Source organism: Heterocephalus glaber, unplaced genomic scaffold (genome assembly GCF_053883595.1).
Source record: "Heterocephalus glaber isolate CG9 unplaced genomic scaffold, H.glaber_assembly_v1.0 deba00001720, whole genome shotgun sequence".
Lineage (NCBI taxonomy): Eukaryota > Metazoa > Chordata > Mammalia > Rodentia > Bathyergidae > Heterocephalus > Heterocephalus glaber.
The window spans coordinates 7,675,001-7,702,511 of record NW_028258433.1 but is presented as its reverse complement, the minus strand read 5'-3'; the positions used below and the strand labels follow the sequence as shown (position 1 = coordinate 7,702,511).

Sequence of the window (27,511 nt, the reverse complement as noted above, 5' to 3'; positions counted from 1 at the left end):
AAAACCACTCCCACAGAAAGGCTTTTGGAATTTTCCATAAAACTAAAAACTACACAACTAAAGAAACTTTAACAATGACTAAAGTCACTCATTGTTATTTTTGGACTTCAGATTGATCTCCTCATCCTCTTGGAAGCATTGACAAGGAAGCACAGGGTCATATGTGTCTAAAGCAAAATTCTTAAAGTTACATAACATACTATATCACAGATACTTAAAGATACTCTGATCTTTAGATTATAATTTTGCTATAAAGACAACCTGTCTCATAGTGCTTACAGCGCTAAATGTCAATACTGAGGTAGCTGATTTCACTATTCAGTTAAGAATCATTTACATTGCTCATCTGTATGCAAATCTTTCAGATATTCCTGAAGCATCATTTGTTCTATTAAAGTGTGCTACCCAATAAAACCTTGAAATTTTGACAATTCAAATAACTCAGGTATCTAAAAATCCTCAGTTGCTATTTGAAAATTATATTTTGATAAATGTCACTTACCTTGTTTGTAATAATTCAAATGATAATTCAGATACCAACAGTTATTTTAAATATAAAGATAAAAATTAAACTGGACCTAGATACTTTATGTACTGCAGCAAAATAGTTAATTTTTAATTGCTATTTCGGAGATTTCATAAAATATACATTTCTCCCCTAATGTGAAAAATAATTGTAAAATTTTTTTTTTTTTTTTTTTTTTTTGGTACCAGGGATTGAACTTGGGTCCCTGCGCTTGTGCAGCTGGCGGCGAAAGGAATTGTAAAATTTTCTTAAAATGATATTGACCATCTTCAAATAAGATAATTCTAGGAAATATAGATACTAGGTAGAAACAATGCTTCTGTTTATATGTCTACATGTAGGATATGACCTAGTTAAGTTTCCTTTCCATTTTTTCTAATTCATATAATCATACTTTGGATTATAAACTCAACGAAATTTGTATAAAAATTGAAACTATAGCCACATAACCACATTTATTTATAAAATTCTCAAATAGTAATCATAACTACAATATTCTTTTACATTGCTGCTCTTCACTAACATAATTTTGGTACAAGTTGTAATTAAAGGTGACTGTTTTACCTTGTCAACTCATAGAAGCAATACAGAAATTATATAAAATATATTTAATATATCTCAAAATATAGGCACAGTTAGTAAGACTAAAACAGAAAACTCAGAACTGTGTCAAAAAGCAGTATTTTTCTATCAATAGTATTTAATACAGATTTGACATATAGGAACATGATTCCTACAAATATGCTATTCAAACTTATCTGACTTGCTACTATAATTCTATTGAAACAGTTTTTACTTAGTTGTCTACCTGTCATTCATCTCTTTACTATGCTTTTGAATTCTTTTTTCTCTCACACTGATTTTTTTTTAGAGACAGCATACAAAAACTAAATTTGGTAAAAATAAAATTGATGTTATATAACAGTTTAGTTATGTCCATAAAGTAACAGTATTCAGAAGGACAAAAAAAATGTTGATTTAGACTGTGTTAACTGTAGTTTCTCTCTTATTCCATTCAAGCCAAATAAAATAAGAAAAACATTTATCACATAATGAATTTGACAATAGTACAAAATTAATTTTACATAGTTATATTTTCTATTTTTCAGTTTTTAATTACACAAAATAGATAATAGTTTAGAAATAGAAAATAATCTTATAGTATAATTCCCATTAAATTGTTAGTTATGTTTACTTAATATAAAGAACAATGTTTAATCTAATTTCATAGTGCAAAAAAATCTAAGTATTTTAATATAATTAACAATAAAAAGTAGAAGAGTTAAAGAATCTAATTCATAGATATATTGTTATTGATTTGAAATTTTGGATATAACACTCCAACAGGCAAAACTCTTGAGTTATACTTCTGTATCAATTTAAAAAATTTTTTAAATTGGATAATAAAATTTGAACTGAAAGCAGTATTTAAACAATTTGAGCAAAGTAGAAAATACCTTAAATTCTCATTTTTATCTTGAAAAAGTGATTTCAGTGCTCAAAAAACTGCAAGTATTATATATATTACTATTATTTCTCTGAAGAAATAACATAGTAAAAGATTTCTGAATGTTTTTCAATGTAATATTAATTGCTTAAGAATTTTCTAGTAAGAATATTGCCCCTTGAGATTCTGCCTAGTAGTGGAACAAATACTAAGTGTTTTATCTGTGGACAAAGTTACTTTTATTACTGTAATCATTTCCTCAAAAAATACCAAATAAGATCGTGTTAATTATTAGTTTTAGCTAATTACAATATTAGATAAGGAACTAACCATAGAACAAATGTGGAATACAGGGTATAAGAAATGATATATAGTTTAATGGAGGAACAAAAAGCACATGTGACTACACTAATTTCCAACTCAATATCCATAGCTAAACAACCAAGAATCATCCTGTTTATATACTACTTATTTCTTCACTGAGGACCACACATTGCTTTTACAACTTCATTAGAAGTGTGAGCATACCAACTGGCAATCCTAATTATACTATTCATTTTCTTTGTTTGAAAAACTTCTAAGTTACATAATTATATAGAAATATTGACCAAAGTTCAGCAATTATTTTTAGGAGTCAGATAATAAACACATTGGGTCTTGTGGGCTCCATGAACTCTTTTCAAAGCAACTGACTTTGCTATTGTAACACAAAAGAAATCTAGATTCAACATAATAGAATGGCATACCTGTATTTTAATAAATAATTACTAAAATAGGTGGCTGCCAGATTTGGTTGCTAGGGTATAGATTCCTAAACCCTAGTACAGACCAGCACTTTGGTAAAGACATAAAACACTTTTAATTCTAATTGTATTACCTTAGAAACAACAACTATTGTAAATTTATCATTTTGATTCAAATTTTTATATTTTTACCACTTACAAATGTAATTCTAAACAAACTACAGTAATTAAGTATTTCTGGTCAATACTATTATTGTGAAATTCCATTTTACTACTATATTATAAATCTATCATTTAATTATCCGATCCTAGATTTAATATATATTTAGACTGCTTTCAGTTTGTTCTGGGAAAAATGTTTTTATAAACATTTTACATCTATATGTGCTTGTGTACAACTGCAAAAATTACTCCACTGTATATTCCAAAATATGAAAGTAACACTGTCTACATATCTAAATAAATTCAGGTTTGTAAGATCATGTAGAATTATTTCTCAAAGTGATTGCATCGATTTTCATTTTCACTAGATTTTACAATTATAGTAATATTCAAATTTTCAATATATACCAATTAGATGGGAGTGAAATTATTTCATTTTGGTTTTAAAACCTATATATCTGATTGCAAATGAGTATGAACCTTTCTATACTTTATCACTTGCATTTTCCTCATCTGCAAAGTAAGTCTGTTTATGCCCATTTTTCTATAAAAGCATATACTTACTGATTAGTAGATTTTTATGTGAATTATAAATTGTTAATTATCAGTATTAGAAATATATTCTCCCAGTCTACAAGTGAATTCACTTTTATTAAAATTGTGGTAAAATAAATATAACATAAAAATCACCATCTTAATCATTTTACATATACAGTTCAGTAATAAGTATATTCACATTATTGTGCAAACAATCTCTAGAACTTTTTAATCAGACAAAACTGAACTATACCAGTGGTGGTGAACCTATGGTATGCATGCCAGAGCTGGCTGTTATCACTGAAAGCTCTAAAAGGTTTACCATCACTGAACTATACCCATTAAATAAATACCTATTTTCCATTCCCTCTCCCTATTCACTGGCAACTACTGTTCCACTTTCCATTTATGAATGCCCTCATCTAAGTACAATCATACTATATTTGTCCACATGTGACTTGCTTATTTCACTTAGAATAATCATCTCAAGGGTAAATCTATGTATCACATATACAAGAATTTTCATTCATTCATTCATTGTGGTACTGGGGATTGAAGCCAGAGGTACTCTCCCACTGAGCTACTTCCAAGAACCGTATTTATTTATATTTATTAGTACATGTGTGTAGTACATAACGCTTAAATTTCTGTAGGAAGTTGATACAAGTACATAACACATCTGAATTCTTTTAGCCCTCCTCTCTTCCCTCCCTCCACACTCCCTCCATCTTTTTCCCCTTTCCCATTGAGAATAATCTATCTCCCTACTTCCTATTATCTATTTTTAATTTTGCTCTTTATTTTTACCCTAGGCTTCTCATATAAGACAAACAATGTGATATTTAAGATTGTGTGTCTGATTTATTTCATTTAACATTATGGTCTCAAGATACATGCATTTTCCTACAAATGACTTATCTATCTTTATCGTAGAATAATATTCCATGGTGTATAAATACCACATTTTCTTTATCCATTCATCTGTTGATGGATATACAAGGTGCTTCAAGATTTAGCTATTATGAATTGTACTTCTATAAAATGGGTATGCATGTGTCACTGTAATATGAAGTCTTTCACACTTTTGGGAAGATATAAAGAAGGGAAATATCTGGGTCAAATGGAATTTCTACTTCTAGTTTTTTGAGGAATCTCCACAGTTATTTCTATAGTGGTTGTAATTATTTACATTTCCACAAACAGTAAAGAAGGGTTCCTTCTTCCCCAAGGCCCCTCCGGCATATTATTATTATTATTATTATTATTATTATTACTGTTTATTGTTGTTGTTGTTGTTATTATTATTATTATTGACTTCTTGATGATGGCCATTCTAATTTTTTTTAAATTTTGAGACCAAGTCTAACTTACACAAGAAGGATTAGAAATTGGAATTCTCATTCTTTATTCTTCAAGTGTTGAAATTACAGGTGTACCATACAGCACCTAGCCTTTTTCCTTTATGATATTTAATTGTATATACAAACCACATTTTGTATATCCATTCATCTACTACTGGACACAGGTTGTTTTTACTTTTTGATTATTTTAAATGACACTACTAAAAATATGGGTCATGAATATTTCTTTGAAACTTTGGTTTAAACTATTTTGGATGTATATTCAAAATGGAATCATTGGATCATATGATTAATTCTTTTTAAAATGTTTGCCATGTATTTTCCAACTGGTTGATCCATTTTTACCTTCTGACCAACAGGCATAAGTTTTCAATTTCTCCACATTTGCTAACATTTTTAATTTTATTTTTTCCTTCCTACCTTATTTCTACCCTCATTCCATTCCCTTTTTTTTTTTTTTTTTTTTTTTTTTTGGTATCAGAGATTGAACCCGGGACTTTGCACTTGCGAGGCTGGGGATGGAACCACCGAGCTAAATCCCCGGCCACCTTTTCCATTCCTTCTTGGTAATACCCATCCTAGCTTAGGTGGTATCTTGGGTTTTCATTCTCCTAGTTTGAAATTGGATTGTTTGTAGGTATTCCTATGGAATTGTAACTTCATTATATATTCTGGATATATATACATTCCTTATATATCCTGGACATATTACCTCAAGAGGAATATGGTATACAAATATTTTCTTCCTCTCCACAGATTTCCTATTTACTTCACTGATGATGTCTAATTCACCCATCTTTGCTGGTTGACTGTGCTTTTGGTGTCACAGCAAAGAAATCACCTACAAATTAAATGTTATAAAGCTTTTCTCTTCTGTTTTCTTATATGAATTCTATATTTTTTTCAAAAAAGATTTTTTGGTACATTTTAGATAGACAATATCATGGAATTCATCATTGGAGATTTGTACCTTTACATGACATAGCTTGGTGCTCATTTTTCCCCATTCCCCTGCCCTCCCTTCAAACCTCCACCCTTCCTTATTTAGAAAGACTTTCTTGCCATTTCTTCATGTTCTCATATTAATTCCATGCCCTTCTTTCATGACCCATATGCCTACGACTTCCCTTTCACCTTTATACCTTTTCTTCCTACTTCATACTGTCTAATATATATTTGAGCCTTATTTATACTTTCAGTTTCTCACATGAAACTATTTGGTATTTACATGTATGTCCTATTTATTTACTAAAGGGTATTGCCTCACTGTGGATCCATTTAGCTATAATTGTCTCTAATTTCTTGTTCTTTATGGCTGAGTAAGAACATCATTATATTTTTTAAAAACCCACATTTTCCTTATCCAGTCTCCAGTTGATGGGCAATCGGGATGTTTACAAGTTTTAGTTATTACAAATTGCGCTGCTATGAACATGTGTGCATATATATCACTGTGGCATGATTCTTTTAATTCTTTTTGGGAAGATACCCAGCAGGGCAATAGCTGGGTCAAATGGGACCTACAATCCTAGTTCTTTGAGGTATCTCCATACTGCTTTCCACTGTGGATGCACCAGAATACACTCCCACTGACAATGGAGAAGGGTTCCTTTTGCCCCACAATTCCACCAGCATTTGTTATTGGTTGATTTCTTGACAGCAGCCATTCTTTCTGGGGTGAGGTGGAATCTCAGTGTTGTTCTCATTTGCATCTCTCAAATGACCAGTGATGATGAACATTTTTTTCATATGTTTATTTGCTATTTCTATTTCTTGGTCTGAGAAATGTCTGTTCATTTCAGATGCCCAGTTTGGGATTGGGTCTTTAAATCTGGGAGGTCTGATTTTTTAAGTTCTTTACATATTCTAGATAGTAGTCCTTCATCTGAGGAACAGGTCATAAAAATTGTTTCCCAAATTGTGGGTTATCTCTTCACTCTGTTGGTGGTTTTTCTGGCTATGCAGAAGCTTTTTAGTAAGATGAGATCCCAGTTGTTGATTGTTTGTGCTAGTTCACATGCAACTGAGGTTCTGTTTGTGAAATCTTTTCCTATACAAAAGTCTTCAAGAGTTCTAAATAACCTCTCTTCCAGCCTGTTTAGTGTTTCTGTTTTAATATTTAGATCTTTAATCCATTTTGATTTTAGTTTAGTGCATGGTGAGAGATGCAGATCTAGTTTTAATCTTTTGCAAGTTGAAATCCAGTTTTTTCAGCACTATTTATTAAAGAGGCTATCTTTCCTCCTGTGAGGGTATCTGGCTGCTTTGTCAAAGATGAAGTGGCTGAGTGTGTCTAGAGTTATTTCTGCATCTTCTAATCTGTTCTACGGATCCTTAGGTCTGTTTCTATGCCAGTACCATGCTGTTTTTATCACAGTAGCTTTGTAGTATAGTTTCAAGTTGGGGATTGTGATACCCCCTACCTTGTCTTTGTTGCCTAGAATTGCTTTTGCTATTGTAGGTCTCTTCTTGTTCTAAGGAATTTGTAGATTGTTTTCTCAAGGTCTGTGAAGTATGCTGCTGGGATTTCAATTGGGATTGCATTGCATCTATATAGCAGTTTTGGAAGTATGGCCATTTTCACTATATTGGTTCCTACCCAGGAGCAAGGGATGTCTATTTTCTGATATCCTCTTCAATCTCTTTTTTCAGAATGCTACAGTTTTCAGAGTAAAGGTCTTTGATTTCTTTCATTAGGTTTATTCCTAGGTATATATATATATATTGGATGCTACTATGGAGTTGTTTCTCCAGTTCCTTTCAGTGGGTCTGTTTTTCGTGTAAAGGAAAGCTATTGATTTTTGTGTTGACCTTGTATCCAGCTACTCTACTGAATTTGGTTATTAAGTCTACAAGACTTTTGGTGGAGTTCTTGGGGTCTTTTATATAGAGTATCATGTCATGTTCAAATAATGACAGTTTAACTTCTTTGTTTCCTATCTTTATTCCTTTTATTTCTTTCTCTTGTCTAATTGCTGTGGCTGATGTTTCCAAAACTATATTGAGCAGGAGTGGTGACAGCAGACATCCTTGTTTTTTTCCTGATTTTAGTGTGAAGGACTGCAGTTTTTGACCATTTAATATGATATTGCCTGTTGGCTTTTCATAGATGGTTTTTATCAGGTTGAGGTAAACACCATCTATTCTAATTTTATTTAGGGATTTTATCATAAATGCATGTTGGATTTTGTTGAACAATTTTTCTGCATCTGTTGACATGATTATATGCTTTTTTTCCTTGGCAAAATTAATACAGTGTACTACATTTACTGATTGTTGAATATTTATTACATTTATTGATTGTTACATTTACTGATGTTGAACCATCGCTGCATCCCTGAGATGAATCCCACTTGGTCAGGGTTTATGATGTTCTGCATTCTATTTGCCAGTATTTTATTAAGGATTTTTGCATCTATATTCATCAGGGAGATTGGTCTATAGTTGTCTTTTTTGGTTGGTCTTCCTCTGCTTTTGAGATCAAGGTCATGCTTGGTTCCAGGAATGAATTTGGGAGTATTGATTCCCTTTTCAATTTCATTGAAGAGTTTATACAGTAGTGGCCAAAGGTCTTCTGTAAATGTCTTGTAGAATTCGGCAGTGAAGCCATCAGGGCCAGGGCTTTTCTTAGTTGCTAACTTTTTAATTACATTTTCAATTTCATTGATTGATATTCGGTTCTTTAGAATTTTTAGGTCTTCTTCATTCAACTTTGGTAATTCATACATATCTATACATCTGTTCATTTCCTCTGTTTTCCATCTTATTGGCATATAGGTTCTTGAAGTAGGTCCTGATGATTCTTTGGATTTCTGCTGGGCCTGTTGTAATTTCACCCTTTTCACTTCTAATTCCATGGATTTGGGTCTTTTCCTTCCTTTTTCTGATAAGGTTGGCTAAGAATTTGTCGATTTTGTTTATTCTATCGAAGAATCAACTCTTTGATCCATTGATTTTTTGTACTGTTCTCTTAGTCTCTATTGCTTTGATTTCTGCTCTGATCTTCATAATTTCCTCCCTTGTATGAGCTTTGGGTTTGTCCTGCTCTTCTTTTTCTAGAAGCTTGAGGTTCCACATCAGGGTGTTTATCTGAGCTTGCTCTGTTTTCCTAATACAAGTATTCATTGCTGTGAATTTCCCTCACAAGACTGCATTCATTGTGTCTCATGGATTACAATATGTTTTACTGGCATTGTCATTTAATTGTAGAAACTGTCCGATTTCTTAATTTCCTCTGTGACTCATTGGTTATTCAGAAGTGTGTTGTTCAATTTCTATATGTTTATGAAATTCTTGCACTTTCTTTTGCTACTGATCTCCAATTTCATCGTACTATGGTCTGATTATATACAGGGAATAACTTCAGTTTCTTTGTATTTACTTAAACATGTTCCAAGAGCAATTATTTGGTCTATTTTGGTGAATAACCTGTGTGCAGCTGAAAAAAAATGTATATTCTGATTTTGTGGGGTGGAATACTCTGTAAACAACTGTTAAGTCCATTTGTTCAAGAGTTTGAGTCGTATTTCATTATTTTCTGTCTATTTGATCTATGTGACAATAGGGTAGTGAAGTCATCCACTACTATTGTATTAGTGCTTGATTTTTCATGTCCACTATTATTTGTTTTATATAGTTAGGTGCACTAGTATTTGGTACATATATATTTATGACTGTCATCTGTTACTCTTGGATTTGTTTCCTTTACAAGCATGTTGTGTCATTTGTTTTCTCTCTTAATCATTTTTGGTTTGAAATCCCATCTACAAAGAGGATAGATACTCCTGCTTTTTTTCAGGTTCCTTTTGCATGGAGTATTGTTTTCTACCCTTTACTTTCAGTCTATGAGTTTCTTTTTGAATTAAGTGTGTTTCTTGTATGCAGCATATTGTTGGATCACGCTTCTTGACCCTTCCTGTCAGTCTGTTTCTTTTGATTGTTGAATTGAGACCATTAACACTGATGGTTATAACTGATATGTGTTGTATTGACTTATCCTTGTCATGACTTTTTCTTTTTGTCAGATTCTTCTCCTTTGCCTTTAATTTCTTGTGGTATCTGATAGACTCATTCTGCTGGGCTTCCTGGGGTTGTGATTCTCATTGTCTTTTCCTAGGATACTGTTTAAAATTTTTTGGCATGATGGTTTGGTATTCATAAAGTTCCTAAGGTTCTCTTTGTCACAAAGTATCTTATTTCTCCATCAATTTTGAAAGATAGTTTTGCAGGGTACATCAATCTTGTTTGCAGTTGTTTTCCTTTGGGGCTTGAAAAAAGTTACTCTAGGCTCTTCTGGCCTTGAGGATTTGTGTTGAGAGGTCTGCTTTGTTTCTGATGGGCTTTCCTTTGTATGTGATTTGTTTCTTTTCTCTCACTGCTTGTAGAATTTTGTTCTTCTGTTGTGTTTCTGGAATCTTAACCACTTCATGTTGAGGTGTAGATTTTTTCTGCTTATGGCTAGTTGGAGTCCTATATGCCTCACTTATCTGTAGGTTAAGTTCTTTTTCCCTACTTGGGAAGTTTTCTCCCATTACTTCTGTGAACAGTTTTTTTGTCATTTGCACTGTCTCCTGTTTCTTCATTGACTCCAATCAGTCTTGTTAGTCTTCTCTGCATCATCTAGTAGCTGCTGGATTCATTTCTCATGGTCCTTTAGTATTTTTAAGAATTTTTTCTTTTCCTGGTAACTTATTGCAATCAGAACTTTTATATCTGAAATTCTGTCCTCATGTTGGCTCATTCTGCTGCATAAACTTTCAATGGAGTTTTTAATCTCTTGGATATCTGTTTGAATCTGTTTTATGGATTCCATTTGTTTCCTATGTTGGGATTTCATTGTGTTCATAGATATATATATATATATATATATATATATTTTTTTTTTTTTTTTTAGTACTGGGGATCAAACTCGGGACCTAGTACTTGCAAGGCAGGTGATGGAACCACTGAGCTAAATCCCTGGCCCAGCTCCTATATTTTTTATCTGTCTGCTCTAGATTTATTAATCATTTCTTACACTATGTACATGGTCTCTGTTATTATTTGAGAAATTATTTCTGATTTCATTTTTTCCAGATCCTCATGTTGCCCATTCAGGGAGTCCAGGTGATTGAGTATCAGACTGTTCCATCTCCTTGACCTTTGGGGTTGCCTTAGGTGATGTGTAAGTCTGGTTTTAAGATTTGTTTATGTGTGTTCTCATTTGAAAAGATGCAGCCTACTGCACCTTTGTTGAGGTGACTTTTTGCTCCTCCAGACATCTTCAATTCTCAGGAAGTCACCAAGAGGCCTTTTCTCTGCTGCTCATGCCTGCATCAATTCCTGGGTTCAGAATGGGGTCCTTCTGGATCCCTGTCATGCCCTGTTTTCTGGGTGGGGTTCTGGCTGGGTCGTGTTTCCTTGGGATGGTATCTGGGCATTCCTCTGGCTGGCGCCTGTACCCGCTATGTAGCTGTGCTGTAGGAGGGCCTTTGCCTGGGGTCTGCACACACTTACCAATGCTATCTGGGTGGGCCTCTGGCTGTTGCTTGTGGGCTTGTGCAGCTCTTTTACAGGCAGGCTTTTGACTGGGCCTGTGGGTCTAAGCTTCTGAGGTCGGAGAGGGGCCCTGGCTGGGATCTGCCTCTGGTCGATGTGGGCTTCTCCTTGTGATCTCTGCACACTTTGAACTCTATAGTTTTAGGTTTTAAATTTCAGGTCTTTGATGAATTGTTAATTTTTGTATATGGTACAAGATAAAGTTGTAGCTTCTTTTGGATAAAGATACAGAGTTTTCTTAATATCGTTTGTCAACAAGACTTATTTCTACCTTGAACAGCCCTGGTACTGATGTTGAAAATCATTTGATAATATGCAAGGGTTTAATACTGAGATAGAGTTTATTTGACTGTTCTGTATGTAAGCATTTATGCCAGTATTACACTATAACTGCAGTTTTGTAGTAAGTTTTTAAATCAGGAAGCATGAGCCATCCAATGTTTTTTGCCACTTTCAAGTTTGATTATTCTAGGTTCCTAAAGATTACATACACATTACAGCAAAGGGTTTTCTATGTTTGCACAAAACATTGGTACTTTGACAGGGATTGGAATGAATTTGCAAATTGCTTTGGCTAATATTAACACTAATACTATTAAGTCTAAAACTATTAAGTCTACCGATACATGAACATGGGATTATTTCCAATTATTTGTTCTTTTAAATTTCTTTCAGCAATGACTTACAGTTTTCACTGTATATGTCTTTTACCATCTTTTTAAGGATTATCCCTAAGTATTTTAGTCTTTTTGATGCTATTATAAATTGCATTGTTTTAATTACTTTCCAGAGTGTTCAGTGTTTGTATATAAAAATGCAATTGATTTTTGGGTGCAATATTGTATCATGCAAATTGGCTAAATTCATTCATTATTTCTAAGAATTATTTTGGGAAATTTTTAGTTTTCTACATATGAGATGATGCCATATAATATCGGGTCATTTTACTTCTTTCTATCCTATTTATATGGTTTTTTTCTTAATCTTGAGTAGTTATTCTTATTTAACTTCCTGAACTAGGCTGAACAAAACTGATAAAAGTGACCACCATCAACTAGTACCAGAACTTAAAGGAAAAGCTTTCAGTCCCCCCAATCCCATTGCTTGTATTAGCTCTGGGCTTTTCATGTGTGACCTTGTAATATGTTATAGTAGTTTCTCTGTACTTTTAGATTGCTGAATACTTTTATTACAAAAGGGTTCTGAATTCATCAAATAATTTTTTTGCATCAATTGAAATGATCACACTTTTTCCCTCTATTAATGTGGTGTATTGCACTGATCTTTTTGGTAAGTGGAAACATCCTTGCATTCCAAGAATAAATCTCATTTGGTCATGGTGTATAATCCTTTTAATATGGGTTCAGTTTTCTAGTACTTTATAGAGCAGTTTTGCATAAACATCCATAAGGGATACTGGTTTTATAGTTTTATTTTAATGTCTTTGCCATGGTATTAGGGTAATGCTGGTCTCACATAATGAGTAGAAGTATTCTCTACTCTTTACTTTTTTAGAAGAAATTAATTCTTCTGAAATGTTTGGAAGAATGTACCAGTAAAGCCATCTGGTTCTGGCCTTTTCAATATAGGGACACATTTGATTATTGATGGAATTTCCTTTCTTGTTACAGCTGTGTGCCAATTTTGATTGTCTTGAAGGCTGTGAATTTCCAGGCATTTATCCACTTTTTCTATGTTATTCCATTTGAAGGCATAGGATTGTTACAGTATTCTCTTGTAATCCTTTTTATTTTGCAGCATTGGTTGTAATGTTATTTTTTAATCTATGCTTTTAGTTATTTAAATCTTTTCATTTTTGTAATCTACTTAAGGTTTGCCAGGTTTGTGTTTTGTAACCTTTTACTTACATACATTCCTAGTCCCTGTAAAAAACTTGTTTTGAGACAGGATCTTGCTAAGTGGCTAAGTTCCCAGTCTAGCTTGGAACTTGCAATTTCCTCCCTCGTCATCCCACAGTGCTAGGTTTACAGGCATGGACCACCACATCTAGCTAATCTGTACATTAATCTTTTGTGTTTTCTTTCTTCAGTTAGATTGGGTTTACGTAGTTCTTTTTCAATTTCTTCTAAGTTTTCTTAATATGAACATTTATAGCTATCAATCTCTGTCTTACCACTTTCCCTCTGCCTATAGTTTCGGTACGTTTTCTTTCAGTTTTTTAATTTCCCTTGTAATTCTTCTTAGACTTACTGTTATTTATTGTATGTGAATTTCCACACATTGTGGCACTTCAAATCTTTCTTCTGCTGTTGATCTCTAGTTTCATTGCATTGTGATTGGAAAAAAAAAAGTTTAAATGTATTAGACTTGTTTTGTTTGGGTCTTAACATACAATCTCTCCCAGAGAATAATCCTTTACACTTGAATAAACATATCTACACACACACACACACACACACACACACACACACATAGTTTTTGCTGGTGAAGAATTCTATATGTCAGGTCCAACTGGTTTATAATGTTGTTCAAGTCATCTGATAATTTATTAAATACCTGACTGTTCTCTTTATTATAGAAATGGATATTTATGTCTCTAAGAATATAATTTATTTCTACCTTCAATACTGTCAATATTTATTTCTTATATTTAGGAACTGTTGTTTGTTGAATATAAATTTTTATATCTTCTCAATGAATTGACCATTTTATCCTTAACATTTATTAAATTTTGTGTCTGTAAGTTTTTGATTTAGTATCTATTTTGTTTTATATCAGTATAGCTACTCCTGCTGTTTTTATTGTTTTTTACTGGTTTTTATATTTTCATAAAATATTTTTTACTTTCACTTTTAAACTACATGTGTCCTAAGATTTAGAGTCTCTTATAAATAGCTTTTAGTGAGAATATTTATTAAACTATGTTTTTTAGATTTTTAAAACTAAATTCACTCAGTCAATCTATATCTTTTGACTCAGAAGTTTAGTCAAATTCCATTTTAAGTAGCTACTGTTAGGGAAAAACATTCTAGTGCCACTGTCTGATGTTCTGTATGCCTTACTTCATTCTTGGTCCGTATTTCTTCCCTTAGTGCTTCCTATGTGTACACCTGAATTGGGTTGGCATGTGCTTTGATTCCCATTTCCTTCTAATCTAGGTATCTCCTACAGATTTATATTTTTTCTGGTTAATTCCATTCTCTTTCTTCTCAGAAGTTTTGGATTCCTGTCATATTCCTCTGTTCATAACCTCTTGCTACCAATCATACATGTCTGCAGACCCTCTGAATCTCTAAAATGTCACAGTACCCACCACTGCTTCTGATCTAGTATCCACATTATGGCACCATTTCTATCACTCCTTTGAATCAGAGAAGACAGAAATCAGTCTCTTTGGCAGCTACCGTGGACATTTAAGGTAAGTCTCACTCTTTTCCTTCCATTCCAAAGGAAGAAATGGAAATCATATGTAGTTTCCTCCCAACCATGCTCTTAACTGGGAAGTCTGAGGGGTGAGAGAAAATGCCATGGAATTTTCCAGCTATTCTGGAGATAAAACCAAGGCCTTGAATTCTAACACCAACCACTCCATTGAGCTACAACCTTAGACCTTTCCTATTGTTTTATGTGTGGCTGTTTCTTAACTAGGTCTTTAATTCTTTGCTAGAACTAATCTATATTTTAGAGTTTCAACGAAGCTACTTTGTTCTAGATATTGTTATTTTTTTGAGGAAAAAGAGCTTGGAGCTTCCTACTCACCATCTTATTAATGCTACACTTGATCTTTGAGTTTTTTAATGATGTCTTTTTATAAAACAAAAGAATTTCAGTACATCCAATCTATCAAAGTCTACATGTTGTGCTTTTGTATTTGGTTTAAGAAGTCTTGCCTACTTTCAGTATTTCGATATTATTCTACAGTTTGCTCTTCTAAGACATCTGAAGTTGTGCTTTTCAATTTTATCTGGCAGTGACTTTTGTATATTTAGTGAGGAAAATATTTAATTACTTTCCTTTTTCTGTATAAGTAACAAAAGGGTATTCCATTGATCTGGATAACATTTATTGCATTGTTCATCCTTTCTCAACAATCTACAAGGACAATTCTGTCACATAATGCAAATGTGTATAGGAATTGATTCTGGATATTTATTCTGACATGGTAATCTATCTCTGGATCACTATTGCATTGTTTTAATTGTAAAGCTTGTGCAATTTCTACTTTAGCTTGGTTATTTTCACTTCTTTATACAATTACATTAAAAGCTTATTAAATTTTACAGAAATAATTTTAGATCTTCAAAATTAAATATTAAATTGATGGATTAAAATGAACTGAAATGACTTCCTTATGAGAAGCTTACCTCCATGATGATATACTTCATTGCTATTTAGGTCTTAAATGTCACTGAAATTTTTAATAACTTTCTCCATAGAAGACATTAAAAGTATTTTACTGTGGGCTAGGAATGTAGGTGAGTAGTAGAGTGAGTACTTAGCATGCTTCAGGCCCTGATTCAATTCCCAGCATCACACACAATAATTTGTATTATAAAGTAAAAAAGTAACCTAATAAAAAGTAGGCTACTGAATTTTTATAAGGCAAATACTTCTATAACCACAGTACAGTCAAAGAAATACACTTTTGCCAAGTATTACAAAGTCTTCCATGGGTCTCATCCTAATCAAAGCCTTCTCCCCTCCTTGGAATAAACCATTATGTAACTTTTATGACTTTTATCTTCTTAATAGTTTTATCTCTAAATGACACTGTATCTAAAAACAACTTCGTTTTACTGATTTTTAAAATGTCTTTTAAATCACTTTGATGTACAATCTCCCCTTGTACTTTTTTCTTCCACATGTAACTTATTTTGAAGAAAAAAGTTATTTGCACTGCAGAATCCTGAGTAATGTAAATTTTTATGATTGAATTCCCATGGTATAGTTCAACATGTTGAGTATAAAAGCTTAATCAGATTCAGCTTCATTTTATTCATTCAGTCAGTTGGTCTTAATTGGTGATGGTATTTTTCCATTTGGCTGTCTAGTTGTCTCTCTTTTTTTGTGATGCTGGCAGACATTGTTGCTTACATCTATTATTTCCTTTGAGGATTTTAAATGGTAATCTAACCCCCAAATCCCCCCATCTATCACATTATATATTTCTGTGAAGAAAACACTTTCCCTATTAATAATTTGATAACATAATGATCAATTTACAAAAGGAGGAAAGAATACTTTTCCTTATTTATAACTGACCTGGTTCCCTATCATCCTCCAAATCTGACCAAATCATTTTGTAAATTATTATGGACATATGCACTTAAATATATTCATGTGGCTACTGTACTGTAGTTGTTATACTAACTGATACTAAAACTGTCCTACCTTTAACCAAGAGGAACATCTTTAAGTTACCTCCTAAGTTCTCTTGACAATTTTAATATTACCTTTCCATTTTGATATCACAAAATGTTTCTAGTGAATTACTAACATTTCCAGCAAGCCTTGAAATTATTTATTTTTCTAAGAACTCCTTGTTTCCTTCCAGGACTAATGATATTTCAAAACTACAGTCTGGACTGTAACTGTGCTCAGCAATACCAAGTTGGTCATCGTGTATAGGTAAAACATTAGACAGGGTTACTAGTATATACTATACATATATTTAAAGTTTACATGGATATATGTTTGTGTGTGCTAGTTCATAGGTATGCATACGTGTACACTAATAATGTCCAATTCAAAATCAGAAATAAAAGCTTTTACTTCAACTTTTTATATCTGCATCTTTTCTTAAATTATAATACTAATTTTCAAGCATAAGGGATAAAATAATTAGAATATTAACAACTAAGTTATTTTATTTTATAATATGCATCTTATGAAAATATTAATAATGCCTCTACTAATATAGCTGCTTCTTTTTTGCAGTTTTCAGAACATGTAACCATTGTATCTTATTTTCTTTCCCCTGGAATTCACATTTAGTCAATACATCTATATTTGATGGTCATCTATATTTAAGTCAAGTGAGATATCACCAATCAGTTTGGTTGCCTGAAACTTATTCTGCAATGGATCCTTCTGGAGGGGCTAAAGGGAATAATATTCTTTGATTTCTTGCATATTAACAGTTTGTTTGCAGTCTTACATATGAAAGTCACATTGACACGTACTTTCATTTTTTATGTATCTTAAATATCCTATTCAGTTTTCTTCTGGTAGAAAATTCAAAAAGTATGGTGACAGTCTGATATTGTTTCACTCATAAGTTAATCTGTGGTTTTTACATAAACATCTAAAATAGTTTTTTCTTTAAAATACTTTAATTTTACTAAAATGTATCTCAGTGTTGGCTATTTGGATTAATTTTTTCAGGTAGTCAATGTGCCCTTTTAATTTTCAAATCTCTTATTTAAAACATTTCAGCAAAGTTTCCTTGAGTACTTGGTCCTATTATTTTAGTGTTCTTTGCTTTAGTTTTCTTTGTTGGAAGTTCTATTTGTATCTTAAGATATTTTAAATTTATTCCTTTTTGTCTCATTTTTGTTTCTTTAGTCATTAATATTTTGGTATTTATAATTTTTCTTTTTTTTCTGTGTATATTTCTTATGGCCTTATGTATTGAATTTGTTCACGTGTTTATTCTAACCTAACTTTCATTACTAAAATTATTTACTTTTTATTTCTAATTCTTAATTTCTACTATCAAATTTGTGAGGTTCTCTAAATTTTAATTTAAACTATTCTTTCACATTCTACAACAATTTTTTAACTTTTTTATCGTGTGCTTTCACTGTCTCAGAGAGTACTTTTCTATTCATTCTCATTTTATTATAGAATCATTTTATGTAATATTGGTTTTCATGAACTTTTAGAAAATTTTTAAATAGCACCCCACCCCCAGATTCTGCAAATTTCTTTTCTGTTGTTTTTATGTTATAATATCTTGGATCTTCAATGTCTCCCAAAGGTCCATGTGTTAAAGTCTTTTCCACTAGCCCTTGGCACTACTGGGAAGTAGTGGAATCTTTAGGAGATGGGACCTAGTGGAAGGAAGTTAGGCTACTGGGAGTACTCCCTTTAGGGGGATGAAGGAAATGAGCTCCTTCCTGCTGCCCTTTTTGCTTCCCGGTCACTATGAGGTAAGCACATCTCTTATACCACATACTGTTCCTCATGATATGCTACCTCAACACATTCAAAGGAACTTGGGCCAAGCAGCTGTGAGCTGAAACCTCTGAAACTAGGAGCCAAAATAAACCTTTTGCTTATATCTCAGATATTGTCACAGTGACACAAAGCAGACTAACATATATGTAGTTTAAAAAATATGATCAACTACTTTCTGAGGTCTACTAGCTCTGTTTACCTTTCCCACTTTTATTTGCACTTTCTCTTTGTTATTGGCTTCTTTCATTTTTTCTTGGTTAGTCTTAAATAATCTGGATTTCATGCACAGAATTTTCCCCTTAAAGTGGTAGTGTCCTACAAGAGAATTCTGGTTGGTTAATTTCTCATAGGGTATAGATAGGGTGTGTATCCCTTTTTGAACTTACCATGGGGTCCTTGGAATCATCTGCTATTACTATGTGTAAAAGTTCTCCCTCTTTTAGCTGATGTACTCAAATTGGCCTTTTGGGTTTCCTAAATACTATTTGTAGACCAGATTTCTCAAATCCTTGCCTGCTCCCCACACATTGTTCCACAGGGCATACGAGGTGTCTTATATAGCTGTAGCTGGGTTTTTTCCCAACTCAGGCATACTATAATATTCAAAAGGATCTTCTGTCACCTAGTTTTCTTGTAAATGTCCATTTGTTATTCTTGTTATTATTTCACCTTCTATTGCTCTGTTTTTAGTGGACAAAATCAGAGGATATTTAAAAATGAAGCATCTTGGCTAAGCTCATTTCTTTATAGTAATAGTCTAGTTGTTGGAGGCAGAATTTTTAGTGGAGGTAGAAATTTCATTCTCTATTCTTAATGCCAGTCCTAGAAACTACAAAGAATCTTAAGTATTATATGATTTTAATAAAATATTTAACAATGCCACTGAAAGTATAGTAGATACTTTAGTGAAACTTCCTGCACTGTTACATCAAAAATGTTTCAACTTAAACATAACTCTTTTTTAAAAGGCAGCCTGTGGGCAGGGGATTTAACTCAGTGACCCCGTGCCCATCTCACAAGCTCAAGGTCTTGAGTTCGATCCCCGGTAGCAAAAAAAAAAAGGCAGCCTCCTGTCACATCCAACCATACCCATCCCTACCTGACCCCAGACTTCAGATTATTTTAATATGACCAAATACATAACTCACAGGGAACAAAATCTCAGTTCTAGCTGATCCATTCAGATTCTCTCTTGATCAGTAATAACTATATTCAGATGATGAAAGACATTTACACTAAAAGATTATTTAATCTGGACATGGTAATCCCAGAACTCTGGATGGCTGAGGAAAGAGGATTATAAGTTTCAGCCTAGCCTGGGCAGTTCAGTAACATCCAGTCTCAAAATATATGTGGCTCATTGTGAAGACTCAGGATTCAATCCTCAGTACTTAAAAAAAAATTCATATTCAAGTCTGGATTGCTATAGTGGTCATATTCGGATTCCTAAGCAAAGGCAGCTAGTTTCAGAGAGAAGTGAAAAGACTGAATAGGAACACATAAGGAAGCAAAAAAAGGAGGCTATGAAGTTGCTCTGAGTGTCAAAAGCAGTAAGTAGCCTTGCTTAATGACTCTCCTGTCTCATTCTCAGGCTGCATAAAGGCTGATTGTATTTGATTCCTATATTTGGACATTTAGGTTACTTTTTGTTGTATACTCATTATAATTAAATTACCTTAAAATTTTTTGTGAGTTTCCAATAAAATACAAAATAACACTAAAAGACTATAAATAGTGGTTTTTCAATACTACTCTGTGCCATGGTGGAACAAGACATTGAAAAAAGATGCTCTGAATACAAACACACACATACAATCATGTACAAACCTAAATATAACTCCATCTCTCGACCTTGGGTGACTACTTCAGCCCTCCAGAATAGAAATGTTCAAGATGTATTCTACTTCCTAATATTCAGCACCCAATCTACAACTGGCTTTACTTCTTTAAACCCACATTTTACATTAAGTTCTGCTTAGCTGTTTTTCATAGAAATTCCACTGTTTTTTTGAAGTGGATTCTTCAATCCTGCAGCAAGTCATGTAAATCTAAAAATTCTGAACCACGAGTAGTTTTGGCATTTTTGGCTGCAGGTTTTGATACCTATATATATAGCTACTATAAATAATTTTTATATATTAAGTAGAAATTTAAAGAATGTGAATTTTTTAGAGAAGTTCAGTAAACTCCAAATAATTACTGTCTTAAAAAATTCTGAATTATTACTAAGATAAACACACACCAAAAGCTACCCCAAAAGAACAAATGTTAATGAGTGATCTTAAAAAATTGAACTATATTGCTTCAGGATCATATAATATTAAATGACTAATGAAATGATAATTTTTTTAAAATAAAAGGATGTTTTTTAAGCCTATATTTTAAAGGAAATAGACAATAACAACTACCAATGATTAATTATTCTATGAGAAAAACTTAATCAATTGCACATGTACATTAAGAAAAATGGAATATAAAGCATCAAATAAAGATGTAATTACAATACTATATTATGTGACAATTTCAAACTGTCTCCTTTGCTAGGCCATATAAAGTATCTTTACCTACCTAAACTCATCATTTCATCCCTACCATACATACATGTAAGATGCAATCAAAAGCTGGGAGAGTCATTTCAAGAACCATTTCTTCAACAGAAGCACCCTATTCAGCAGCCACAGTGAGGCTATATTTATTATGTAAATATCTGCCATTCTTCACAACAGTTTGACAGTTTTTCTTCTGAGGACAGAGAATAACATAACACAGTGAAAGAAAGGAAATGGAGAGAGAGACAAAGAGAAAGTATGAGCAAAAATACATGTTCAAGTATGATAACGTGGTGGCTGGAGATGTAGCCCAGTACCAGAGAACTTGCCTAGCAGGCTGAAAGTTCTGGGTTCCAAGCGCAGTACTAACACAGTAAACAGAAAGAGGGGAAAGGGGAGATGGGGGCAAGAGGAAAGAAGTCAGAGAGGGGGGAGGGAGGAGAGAGGGAGGGAGGGAGGGGGAGAGGGAAAGACAGAGAGAGAGAGAGAGAGAGAGAGATTTCTATTGGCTAGTGTAGAGAACAACACAGAACAAAACTTGGATGACTGTAATACAAACTCATGGGTATAGAAAACTGAACAGTATGGGGAGTTTTCCTACACAGAACTTGAAATTTTATCTACTCCCTCTTATTTTGAAATTTTACCAAAAATTACCAGTAAAAAAGCAATGTTCTATTCAAGTGCATGGGAAAAACGTGTAACATTTATTATTTCGTAGAGTCTAAGCTAGTCAATAGCACAAAAATTTTAAGGTACTTCCTTGTTACCAGTAAAAGATAATTTATTAATAATGTACTAGTAAAATGCCACAGACAAAAAGGTATTAATTTGGCTTATGACCCTAAAACAGGACTGAAACAATGAGTATAATTTTGGGGAGAAAAAAGGGAAATGGATTTTATGCAAAAGGAAGAGTTGTACAAAAGCAAGGAAATGTGACTGTGCATTGTTTCTATGTTCACAAATGTCTTCTATGGCAAGAGAACAGAGACTAGTTGGGCATGTAAAGGAAGGTTATAATTAAATTCGGAGAGCTCCTGAATGTTGGTCTGTTATACACCAATAGTTTCCAGACTTTAGGATTATATAGATTAACAAAAAATTGGAGGACCATATCTTAACATTTTCAAAACTCACAACCCAAAATCTACCATTTGCTATCATCCTTTTATGAAGAAATGTCATTTAACTATCAGCAAGGAAAGACATAAATATTCCATCTAACTAGTTTAAAAATTACATAAAATACTTTCTAAGTGTAGAAAAGTTGCATGTTAAAAATGTATTCAGCCAGAGGAACACAAAATAAACATATAGTATCTACCATGTTCTAATATTTCAGTTCCAGCATAGTAACCTTTTTAAAAATCCAAGTTGTCCTTTATGCACTGATATCAGTAGAGCCATATTGTTCATTTTCAACTCAATCTAGAATATCTGAGGTAAACTCAGAGAAGTCTAAGAAAAATTGCTCTCAGCCATTTCTCCTACTTCCTATTGGTGAGAAGAAATACTGAAAAACAGGTTTAGATATGTGGCCATGGAAAATTCTGGAAAGCAGGCTATAGATAGATGAGCAACCTGACTATCCAACATAAGTCAGCTGGATGGTATCTACGTAATTCCTTAGAACCTAAAATTGTCATGGACAGTTACATAGGAAAAAGTGATATAAGTCTTTGTAACAATCTAATTTTACTTCTCCTTTGTTACATTAGAAAACTTATCACAGGATTTATAACTTAGCTTATAGGATCTATTACTAACATTAACTTTATTCCGTATTTTATTCTTTCAGTACACAGCATTTATAAATTTTTGTAAATTTCAGGAAAAGATATACATAAATACAGAAAAAGGCTTTTATCTAACAGAATGAGAAAACATCTAAGATTATTTTTCAGTTAAAGTTTAATGAGTTTTTTAAATTATAAAAGTAACATGTTATAGAATAGCATGAAAATACAAATAGCCAGTATTCTTACTGGCAATGAAATCGAAGTAATTTTATAAAAACATTAAATAATTTTTAATTATTTAAAATTTATTTCAATGATTTTTTAAAAGCAAAAGAAACTCTAAAAGAACCCCCCCAATAACCTAGTACTCTTTGAAATCCATAATTATGAGGCTTCCACTTTTAGCTAATATATTTATGCTATCTTGGAAGGCTTTTAAACACAGCTTGATGCAATATTTGTAAGATTAATAATATTCGAAGAGCTGAGTTCTAAAATCATATCATTTTCAAAGATTATTAATCTTCACCAAGTAATTATAATTATCCTCACCAAGTAACTAAGTTGAAGGAGAAGTAGTTAAAGAAAACTCACATTTTAACCTCAAATTTTTGCATTATTATTGATGTTAATAACAAAATAAATAGGTTCATTTGGAGAAAAAAGTATTTGAGAGAAAAGGACAGGTAAATTTTGCATTAGGTAAATTTCAGATCTCAGTGGAGTATCTGGTTTGAGATGCTCACTTTAGGGAGCTCAAAATCTGTCTGGAATTCAAAAAATGGGTTGAGCTGTTAATAAAGTAGAAGCAGAAAACACAAATTAACCTTTCAAAATATGTAAAGATGAGGGGAGGCTTTAGGAGCAGGAGAAATAGAAGGTATATGTAACTTCTTTTGAACTAGTTAGCAGGGTACGTCCCCTCAAAAGTGACCAGCAAGCCATCTAGCCTCATTTCCCAGTGTACCTTGTACATACTTTTAATATAGCATGTAAAACACTGAATTTTAATTACAGGCTTTTATGTTGTTTTCTCACTATACTATAAGCTCCTTAAAGGTAAGCAATGATTATATCTTTTGAATCATGACACTAAGTATGCAAATATTTCTTATCTGAGTATATCAGGGAATACACAATTTTGTTCAACAATTATATACATCTAAACAAAGCCATTTAAATTATAGGTACAATTTGTGGTCAAGGAATAATTTTTAAGTTTTGAACAACTTTTTAAAAAGTTTGTCTTTGGGTAGCTTTAAATGAGTGTGATTCTTCTCAAATATCATACTTCAGAATATTTTCTACTTCACTTTCCAGATGCAACGAATGAAACCAGTGACAAAAGTAGTACCCAGAATGACATTCCCACTTTTCTCTACAGCAACTTCTCCATATCAATTAAGGCAAAGCCAAAGATCCCTTTAACTTTAGCCCCAATATCTATCACACAACCTATCTATCTATCTATCATGATCCTTCTGGTTCACTCTGCTCGAAATGCCACAAAGTGCTAGCAGTTTCCTGTTTGTGCATCCTGCCAATATATGGCATTATTTAAAAGGTTTTATAAGCATTATGTAATTTAATTCTTGCAATAACATTTGAGTGCTATCATTGACTCCCATTTTATTAAATGGAAACTAAGGTTCAGAGTGACACAGTAATTCACAAAAGCCACAGAGTATACTGAGGAACTGGGATTCAAACTCTGTGCGTTCCCATAGGTTAAACTACTCACTGTAATTGTCTTCTCTCAAAGAAATATTATGTAGAACCAAAAGAAACAATGAGAGAAGAGGTACCTTCTTTCTTTCTAAAATAGAAAGTGCAAAGCTAAAACAGTATAAGTCTGCTAAATCCATGGACTACCTAAAATGGCACCCAAAGCAGCTGTTCATCTACAGGATCATCTTGATATTAATTACCCTTTTCTGAAGCTCATAAATAGAAACTTTTTTAAAGAAATAAAATATCATTTAGCCACGTTTTTCAAAGCCACTTTGGAATGTGAGTGTTAAATCCTCATCATAGTGAATTAATCTTTGCTTCCTCACACTATTAAAGTTGCTATGGGCAAAAGACAACATTGTCATCAACTTCTAATTCAGTATTTCCCCACATTTTTAATGTCTTCTCAGTTAAGGATTCTCATTATTACAAATGCTATATTAGTGCTAAGAAAATTTACCTAAAAGAAGTATGGTTCTGCGTTCAAAGGAAATTTTAGAAATCACTGCTTAATAAACAAACTATCCTAATGAGAAACTATACAGCAGCCCTGAGAAGAAAAGCCAGAGTTCCTCATCCCAATACCTTTTTCAAGTTCTTCATTTTCAAAATTCTGTCAGTCACTGGCATTGGCTGTGCAAAACGTCATTTTAAAAATGCGTGGAGAAAGCATACATTCCAAAATCTTTTATTAAAAATTGTGAATGCAGTATGTTTACATTATTTTGGTAATATATATTCTTCTAGAAGCACAAACTATACCACGATTAATAGATAGATTATAGGAAACTAAAGTAATTAGAATAAAGAAATCATACCTTCTATCAATAGCTCTTGTCCATGACTGCCAAGAAGTGTACGAGATAGGAATGGGGCAAAGTCTACAAAAATTTCACGAAGAAGAGGAGCAACTTTTTCTAAAGCTCTTTCAAGTTTTGCAGTGATGCTGTTGAAATTAAGACATAAAGACTAATAAATATAATTCAATATAAAAAATCAAATAAACTTTACCTCTAACTTAAAATTTTTAAAAGTCATAAAAGTCCAATTCTAGCCCATGGGAATAATAACAATATCCCTTCATGCAGAAGGGATACTGTGCAGTTTCACACACTGTTTGTTATAATGCCAGTCAAAAGATGTAGCTAAGTTAGAATGACTATGCTATAAAAAGGAATCAGAGGGCTGGGGATTTAGCTCAGTGGTTCTGCCACCTGCCTTGCAAGCACAAGGTCCCGGAGTTCGATCCCCAGTACCCCAAAACAAAAACAAACAAACAAACAAAAAAGCAAAAGGAATCAGAGTTCTGCCATTTGAAAAGGCCAAAGACTACCCATAGTTCTAGGATTCCCTCGAAAATGAGTTCTTGTGTGTTTCATGTATCTATCCATTAAAAAATGGTTTTGAACACCTACCATGCTGTCACTTTGCCAGTTACAAAGAATTTAACCCTTGCTTTCAGGACGGTATTTCCTGAGAAGTTGGACACATAATAACTGAAATGCAGTTGAACAGCTTTGCCAAAGTAGGTATTTACCATTTCAATAAGCCCACTTTCATCAATTCCTACATTATTATTTGTATTGTTCACTACTGAATTTTAAGTTGATGGCCTTACATAAGTATTGTTTGGAATTGTTGAAATACTTTGAATGTTACATAAAAAGAAAAGTAGGTGAAGAAAATATTTCTAGTTATGTAAGTGAATAATTTGATAACAGGTCTACTTCTTTTAGGAGTGAGTATTTTAGAATAAGACAGATTATACTGGAATCTTGGGTCTGTTATAAGCTTAGAAAAACAAAGATATTTGTAGAATAATTTGTAATGGAGTATCACTATTTAAACTCAACTCTAGCATCTTTTGTATTTTTTAAAGACAATAGATACAGAAATTAAAGAATAATGCAGAATGGTAGCTTTCTTCACTTAAAAACAGCATGTTTTGAATCTCAGGACAGTCAAAACCTGATTATTAGCCCTTCTATTTAACTTTGTTTTCTGTCTGGGTAAATAGCTTTAGAAAAAGAACAAAACCTTTTTAGTAAGTGGGGTTTAGTCACTTTTATATATATTTAATTGTTCAGCAGGAACAATTTTAGGCAAGCAAAAGTGATTTGAATGGGGTTTGGCAGAGCTGATGAGGGCATGAGATTTCAAGAGTCTGCCTATTCTTATTTTTGAAGCTAGCAACTGCTCAAGACAATAGTTCTCAAACTATTTGTGGATCAGAATCACCTGGAGGCCTATTGAACATGCTTCTAGGCCCCATTCCAGTTTTTGATTCTCTGAAAACACACCCTTCCAGCAAAACCTCAGGGGTGGTGCTGATGTGGTGATCCAAGACACTTTGAGAATGTTCTAGTGAGAGTAGTATTTGTTATCACTCAGTGTTAATTTCAAAGCTAGCAAAAACAGGCTATCTTAAGTCAGAATAATCATAAGTAAATTTTCAAACTTTTCGTGAGCAACAACGGAGCTTCTTTTTTGTATGTACTATTTCATTAATTCTTTCTAATTTCATGGATCAGATTATGTCCTTTGAATTTCCAGCTAAACTAAGCATGTCTATAAAGGAATAGTAGGAATTATAAGGGTGAATAAAAGAAAAATCCAGCTATTATTAATAGTTTTTAAAGCCAAATTGTACTGAAGCATGGACATTTATCTTTATTTAAGCCTAATAAATGGGAGTAAAATACTTCAAAAATTCTGGATGCTTAGAGTTCCACATCAAAGTTATAGTAGTACGCTTATCTGTACTATATTCTAATTAAAGCCAGGGATTACTTTTTTCCCTAGTTTGAGGTCCCTATCCTGTGAATAATTTAGAAGTTTGAGAACTGGAAAAATGCTGTTTTTAGTGATTAAGTTAAATCTCAGATATTTCAATTAATCTAAACAGATTATTTCTGTATGGTTGGTTGTGTAAATATACACTAATTATAAATTGCTTTAACTTCAGGGTAGTGGATAAAAACATTTCTTAGTGATTCAATTCCTACAAAGGATTTTTTTTTGCCTATTTTTCTTATA

At 32.6% G+C, this 27,511-nt stretch overlaps 1 protein-coding gene across 7 annotated transcripts in view; it reads right to left on the bottom strand.

The window, feature by feature from the left end:
• Nucleotides 1–27,511, bottom strand: part of Nbea (neurobeachin) — a 702,149-nt gene that overhangs the window by 395,538 nt on the left and 279,100 nt on the right. For all 7 annotated transcript variants that reach the window (XM_004854743.3, XM_087199596.1, XM_013075842.3 and 4 more), the window contains one exon: nt 25,294–25,421. In XM_004854743.3, the coding sequence (XP_004854800.1) occupies nt 25,294–25,421 (128 nt within the window). The remainder of the gene's footprint in view (nt 1–25,293; nt 25,422–27,511) is intronic.